Source organism: Monodelphis domestica, chromosome 1 (genome assembly GCF_027887165.1).
Source record: "Monodelphis domestica isolate mMonDom1 chromosome 1, mMonDom1.pri, whole genome shotgun sequence".
NCBI classification, from domain to species: domain Eukaryota; kingdom Metazoa; phylum Chordata; class Mammalia; order Didelphimorphia; family Didelphidae; genus Monodelphis; species Monodelphis domestica.
The window spans coordinates 529935405-529942217 of NC_077227.1; the positions used below are offsets into that span (position 1 = coordinate 529935405).

At 44.0% G+C, this 6813-nt stretch overlaps 1 protein-coding gene across 4 annotated transcripts in view; it reads left to right on the forward strand.

Annotated features, from left to right (window-relative positions):
- Window positions 1-5769: 5769 nt before the first annotated feature.
- CRIM1 (cysteine rich transmembrane BMP regulator 1) overlaps window positions 5770-6813 on the forward strand; it is a 240483-nt gene continuing 239439 nt past the window's right edge. For 2 of the 4 annotated variants that reach the window (XM_007476071.3, XM_007476073.3), the window contains exon 1: window positions 5770-6807. In XM_007476071.3, the coding sequence (XP_007476133.2) occupies window positions 6468-6807 (340 nt within the window). In that variant the 5' untranslated portion in view covers window positions 5770-6467. The remainder of the gene's footprint in view (window positions 6808-6813) is intronic. The other 2 variants (XM_001371615.4, XM_007476072.3) reach the window with 1 other exon arrangement.

Here is a 6813-nt window from a genome sequence, read left to right on the forward strand (position 1 = left end):
TAAAAAATTATATAAAATATACTGATCACTTTAAAATGCTCTCTTTCCACCTAATATATGTATCTCATCTTACTTGGTACTTACTAAAATAAATGAAAATCTACTGTTTGGAACTTTATACATTCTTAATAAGCAATTTTTTCCCCCTACTTTCAGTATCAAGAAAAAAATTTCAGGATCCTGGACCAGGTGAATATAGTAATTGAACTTATAACTGAAGGTTGAATCAAGAAGGGAGAACCTGATTGTAATATTAATACTATGTTCCCTCACAGAGTTTCTATAATTGTAATGTGAATCAAAGAACCATCTTTTGATTTCTGGTCTCTTTCGTTCTCAGCCCCTCCAAATGCTACAACTCACAGTACTCTATTCTCTATTAAGCACAACTTCCAGGGACGTAATACGTTTTCTTTCCTTTCTCCCATCTTCCACCATATTGGATTTTCTGGTTTCTCTGACATGGAAAATACAGATCATATATGTAGATAGTAGTGTTTTTTTTAAGGGTTATAGAGCAGAAATCCTTAACCTGGGGTCTGGGAACTTATTTTAAAAATATTTTGGTAATGGTATTTTAACACAATTGGTTTCCTTTGTAATCCTATACATTTTATTTTATACATTTAAAAACACTATTCTGAGAAGGGTTCAATAGGCTTTACCTGACTCCCTAAAGGGTCCTTGACACAATAAAAATCTTAAGAACTCTTGGTATAGAGGAAGTTGTGAAGTACCATAAATATCCAATTCATAATGGTTCTGTAACATTATGTATGCATACACACATATATTTACATACATATAATATGATGTTTTATATACATGTATATATAGTTATACAGTGCTTTAAAGTTTACAAAATACTTTCCTCCCAAAACAATACTATGACACAAGTGGTATAGGTATTATTATTACCATTTTAGTGTTGAGAAAACAAACTCTAAGAAGTTAAGGGCACTTCTCCATGGTCACATAGTTAGGAAATTAATGGAGCTGGGTTTCAGACCCACATCTCCTAATCAAGTATGATAGAACTCTTTCCACAAACTGTGTTGTCTCCTATCTTAGCCTTGGATTCTTTCCTCATATACTTCAGCAGTTTCTAAATTCAAATCTGGACAGATTGTTCCTAGTTCATGTGCAGGACCAGACAGCACCATGTCTCTCCCCATGTTGTCTCTGTTTTTGAACTGAGCCAGTTTACAACTAGCACCATTTGTCCTCTAGAGGGAAGTCCTTTCCGATTTAGGCCAGTCTCGCCCTTTTGGATTCCAGCCATATTATGCTCACTCTGCAGTCAGTCACCTCCTCTGTGCTCCTGGGATTCCCTCTGGCTCTTAGCCCCTGGAAAAATTATTTTCCTATTTGGGTCCCAATTTACCCCATTGGCTTCAGGCCAGATACACTGACGTTTCACATGTCTCCTTCACCCTTTATAGGGCTTCCCCTTGTTCCTGGACTCAGGAAATCCTATTCTCTCTGCTCCTTGTTTTCTTCCTGGCCCAAACAAAAGGTCCTGCACTCTCTCTTAGTGAATGTTGATTCTTCTGTTCTAAACTGTCTTAAGCATATTCTCTAGCCAGCTCTTGAGGCTGGCTCTAATTCCTATTCAAAATCAGGCTTCCTTACCTATTGTTTATCAAACATGCAGGCCCAACTGTCCAGAGGTCTTGCCAAGATAATGACCATCATATTGTCCTTTGGTAGGACCACAGCCTTAGAACTAGAAAGGGCCTTAGAGGTCATCTGGTTCAACCCAATTGTTTTACAGATGAGGAACCCCTGGCCAAGACAATGTGACTTGTACAAGGTCACAGATTTTAAACTTTAGGATTTGAACTTTCTGACTTCGTATCTTATGATTGCTCTATGCTCCTGCTCCACTTTTCATTCATGGTATCAGCTCTCTAACCATCCCAGGAAGAGTGATTCTTGATTTTCTGTTCTGAAAACTGGCAGGTTTTCCAGGACCTACCAAGCAAGGTACCATACTTACAGGATTGTGGTGGTTATTCAGTTTCTGACTTTTTGTGACCCCATTTGAGGTTTTCTTGGCAAAGATACTGGAAAGCTTTGTTGTTTCCTTTTCCAGTTCACTTTACAGATGAGGATACTAAGGCAGAGTTTAAGTGACTTTCTCAGGTTTACATAGCTAGTAAGTTTTTGAAGTAAAATTGGAATTCAGGTCTTTCTGACTCCAGGCTTCATGCCTTAGACCAGGGATGGGGAACCTTATAGAGACCAAGGAACCAAACTTCAACCCTAATACAGCATGTGAGTTGTCCCCTTACCACAGACAGGGAGTGAGGAATTGCTCCCATTGGGCTACTGGGCAGAAGGGTTGATCATGTGAAAAATGTCCTCAGGTATGCATGGAGAAAGGGAAGGGATCAGCCCCCTCTGGTACACTGGCACATGAGCCATAGGTTTATCAATATGGCCCTAGACCCTGCACCATCTAGCTTACAAGTTGCTATTGTTTTTTTTTTACTTTCTTGTCTTTCCCTGACTTGATTGTGACTTTACCTACTTATCACCTTTGCCTAACTTAGACATGTCCATATGAGAACTGCAGGGAAGATATAAATATAGATATAGATATATCTATACCTATATAATTTATTTATGGCTCCACCTATTTCCCAAGATGCAAATGAGCTTATCTACTCAAGTATATTTAGTGGGACTTTACAACATAAACTGCTTACATTTTTGTATTTTAAGTGTAATATAGATCACTTGTACCATAGAACCAGGATAACAAACCCAATTCTTTGATGATTTATAAGCATATCTGTGAATTCTGTGTATGAAAGAACCAAACAATCATACTCCACAAGGTGAGGATTTTTCTTCTTTAGTTTTGCTAATAGTGAGTCTCTTGGCAATTGGAATTATATTTTTTGGAAAGGACTTGGACTTATAAAATCTTAATACTTTGAAGGGACCTTAGAGATATCATTCTCCCAGCTGGTGCAGGAATCCCCCATCTCTGACAGGTGAGTCATCCTGTCTCTGTTTAACACTTTTCTCTCATTCCTTTTTTTTATAGTTATAATTTATTATAAATATATACATATAAAATAATATAGTAACATAATAATTTGATACATATTATTTTTTATAAATATGTAATAAATTATAATCAATAGGCTTATCCAAGAGAAACAAATTCTCATATTAGCTATGCCCAAACTGTCTCATTTTTTCCCTTCTCACTGCTCTTTCTCTCCTCCCCAAGAAGGTAGGAAATATGATATAAGTTGTACATATATTATCATATAATACCCATTTCCATGTTTGTATGTTGCAAAACAAAACACATATTGCTTATATTAGAAAAAAAATTCATGAAGGAAATTAAGTGAAGAATGGTATGTTTCCATGTGAACATTCAGACTGTTCCTTCTGTGGTAGTGGATATTCTTTTTCATCATGAGTCCCTTGGAGATGTCCTGGATACTTGCCTTGTTGATAATAGTCAAGTCATTCACAATTGATCATCATACATTCTTTTTTTTTTTTTACTCTTTCCAAGACATCCTGTTTCATTTTTAAAACCTGTGAATGTCAGAAGTCTAAATGACCTCTTGGAAGCTTTATTCCATCTAGCCTTTCCCCAGAATACCAATGGCCTAACCAAGTCAGGCATTTTTCCATTTCTCCTTCTTGCCTCCTCCCATTCTTTCCAGTTTTTTTGCCACATGGGAAACAATAATAAAATGAATATTACCATTGCTACTGGAAAGAGTACGATAATCTACTATCCAGAGGCTTTACTTAGGATTTTTGTGATTGCTTAGATCAAAGCTCCCTTCCTTGTGTGGTATCCTGTGAACTTTTTGAAGTTAGTGATTGCTTCCCTTTTATATCTGTATTCTTAGTATGTAGCCAAATGTCTGCCATGTAAAAAGTATTTAACAAATGCTTGTTATTTTAATATTGATTAATTCGGGGGTTGTAAATGACCAAGATTTTTTTGTCATTTTTTTTTACCTTGGCACTTGGAGAAAACTTGGCATCTAATGTTGGTGTCTCTGTAGCAACTATGAGATACTAGTTCAGGATCCTGGTGGTTAAACTATAAATCTTCATAAGATTCAACTTGATCCCCAGATGATCTCAAAAGGAGTCTTTGTTTCTTTTTCTCTACAGTTTGACTTTGTTTTGTTGCTGCTCCACTGTTCAGTATTTTCTTGGCCAGCACTTTTCTTTGAATCACTCCATAACTAATGATCCCAGAAACATATATTTCCCCAAGTTGATTGGAAAGTCTGCCCTCATTCATTTGATTGACTCCATTCAGATCATAATTAACTGATTCCTGAGAAAATCTTTTATGTAAACCATCTCAGTGAAAACACTTTTCATAATTTCAAATGTTTCTCCATGAAACTGGGACTTTATTCATTCCCTAATCTATCTACATATCCACCTATCCATCCATCCACCCTCCCCCATCCTGTCTTTTTGTCTCTGTCCATTCATTCATTCATTCAATTTATATCTGCATAGCCTGGCACATACTAGTATCTTAACAGATGATTAATGAATGAATAAATGAATTGTATATGTGATGGACCATACAAAACATAACACCTTAATTTAACTCCTAAATTTTGTGCTAGAAACATTTCACTCTATGAGCCTTGGTAAAAAATGGATAACAAACTCTTATGGCATATTAAAATCGTGAGAGACATGTAGTAGCATGTTAGGGCTTTTGGTAAACCTGTACTTGGACTTATTTAGGAAAGGAAAGGAATCAGTATTATTTTGGGGTCACCCTTCCCTGACAATATTGCAGATCAGCAGAACAGTAGAGTGAATAGACATGCAATTGTATAGAAACGGCAGTAAAAATTCTACTCTAGTTAGGAAACCCAACATTTCTACTCCTGCATAATATTTACCTGGACGGTTTTAATCACTTAGATCACCAGTAGAATAGACGTAGACCCCTTCTGCTTCAGGAGACTCCATTACATAACACCTTTTGGAGAGCATATTTTCATGCCCAAAGGAAGATGGTATCTGTATACATTGTCCAGGGCTGAGATGGAATTCGCCTTCCTTCTCCTACCTCCTATCCTCCCCCCTAGAGTTTCGCAGACGCACCCCAGTCTCATACTGGGCTATTGTAGCAGCGACTAGTGCCCAGGTCCTGCTGGATTACCTAAGTGTAGGCAGCGGTAGTCCCCCACTCCCTAAGGTCTCAATGTCCACCCACCCCCACCACCCCCACGCCCGGCCCCTGAATTCTTTCCACCCAGCATCCGGACTCGGCGCTGCCTCTGGATATGAAAGTGTCTCAGTTGGGCTTCCAGGCCACTGCTGGGAGAGTGCAGACAGTTCGTGGTGTTGGAGTCACCACTGCTGGGGTTTGGGACACCAGAACTCAGCCTCATCTGGTTTTGCGCACCCACGCACCCCTCTCTCCGAAGCATGGAGGTGGCTCGAGACCCCTGGGGTTCAGCCTGAGAGAGCCTAGGGCAGACCTCAATCTCAGTCTCAGCCCCGGTGTTGCTTCCAGGAGAAGAGAGGCGGGCTGGTTGTAGGCGCAGCGGGGCCGGCTTTGGGTGGAAAGGGGCGTGAGGGAGGAGGCGGCAAGTGAGGAGAGGAAGGAATAGGGTAGACTGGGAAGGGAGGGAGGAGGGGGTAGAGAGGGGAAGGCAAGGGGGCGTGGGGGGGGCAGCCAATGAGCGACGCGCGGAGCCGGTGGGGGCGAGGTCTGTGGGATGAGGTAGGGATGGGGGAGGGCGAAGCCGGAGCGGCGGATCTGCGAGAGCCATAAACAAGCGCCCGGAGGAGACGGAAAGAAGGGAAGCGAGCTGGGGCGCGCAGAGCGGACTAGGCGGCGCACACAGCGAACCTTCAGCCTGCGCCACCGCTCCCGCTCGGCTCCGGAGGCGGGGACCGGGGACCCGGGGAGCCAGTTGAAAGGGGGGACTGTTGCTACTGCTGCTTGCCGCCACCGTCTCTTCTTCTGCTGCTGCTGCTCTTGCGGGGGCCACCACAGTTGTCTGGGTAGGAGGAGGAGCCGCCACCTCCGCCCAGCCGCGGGGCTGGAGCCCAGCGCGGCCGCTGCTGCCTCCGCCAGAAGTTTGGGTTGAACCGGAGCTGCTGAGAGGAAACTTTTTTTTCTCTTTCTCTCTCTCTTTCTCTCTTTCTCTTTTTACCCCCTTTCTCCCTCCCTCCTGGGAGGAGGAGGAGGGGAAGCTACCGTTGCGGCTGCAGGCGCCAAAGCTTAGTGGGATTGGGGTCGGCGCGGCCCGAAGTGGGAGTGGGGGAACTTGCCCCGGCTGGGAGTCGCGCCCCGGGGGGAGCCAGAGGGGGCGACGGCTGCGGCCACCGTGGGCTCCGGCTGGGCGCCGGCCGGGGCGAGTGTGCCCGGAGGAGGAGGGAAAGGCACCCGCTCCGCTCCCGGCCCCGCTGCGAGAAGGAGGCGGCGGCGCTAGAGGAGGATGTACTTGGTGGCAGGGGGCAGGGGGCTGGCCGGCTGCGGGCACCTCCTGGTCGCGCTGCTGGGGCCGCTGCTGCTGCTGCTGCTGCTGGCGCGCTCGGGCACCCGGGCGCTGGTGTGCCTGCCCTGCGACGAGTCCAAGTGTGAAGAGCCCAAGAACTGCCCAGGCAGCATCGTGCAGGGGATCTGCGGCTGCTGTTATATGTGCGCCCGGCAGAGGAACGAGAGCTGCGGCGGCGTGTATGGGCTCCATGGAGCCTGCGACCGGGGGCTTCGCTGTGTCATCCGCCCCCCGCTCAATGGCGACTCCATCACCGAGTACGAAGTCGGCGTTTGCGAAGGTACTG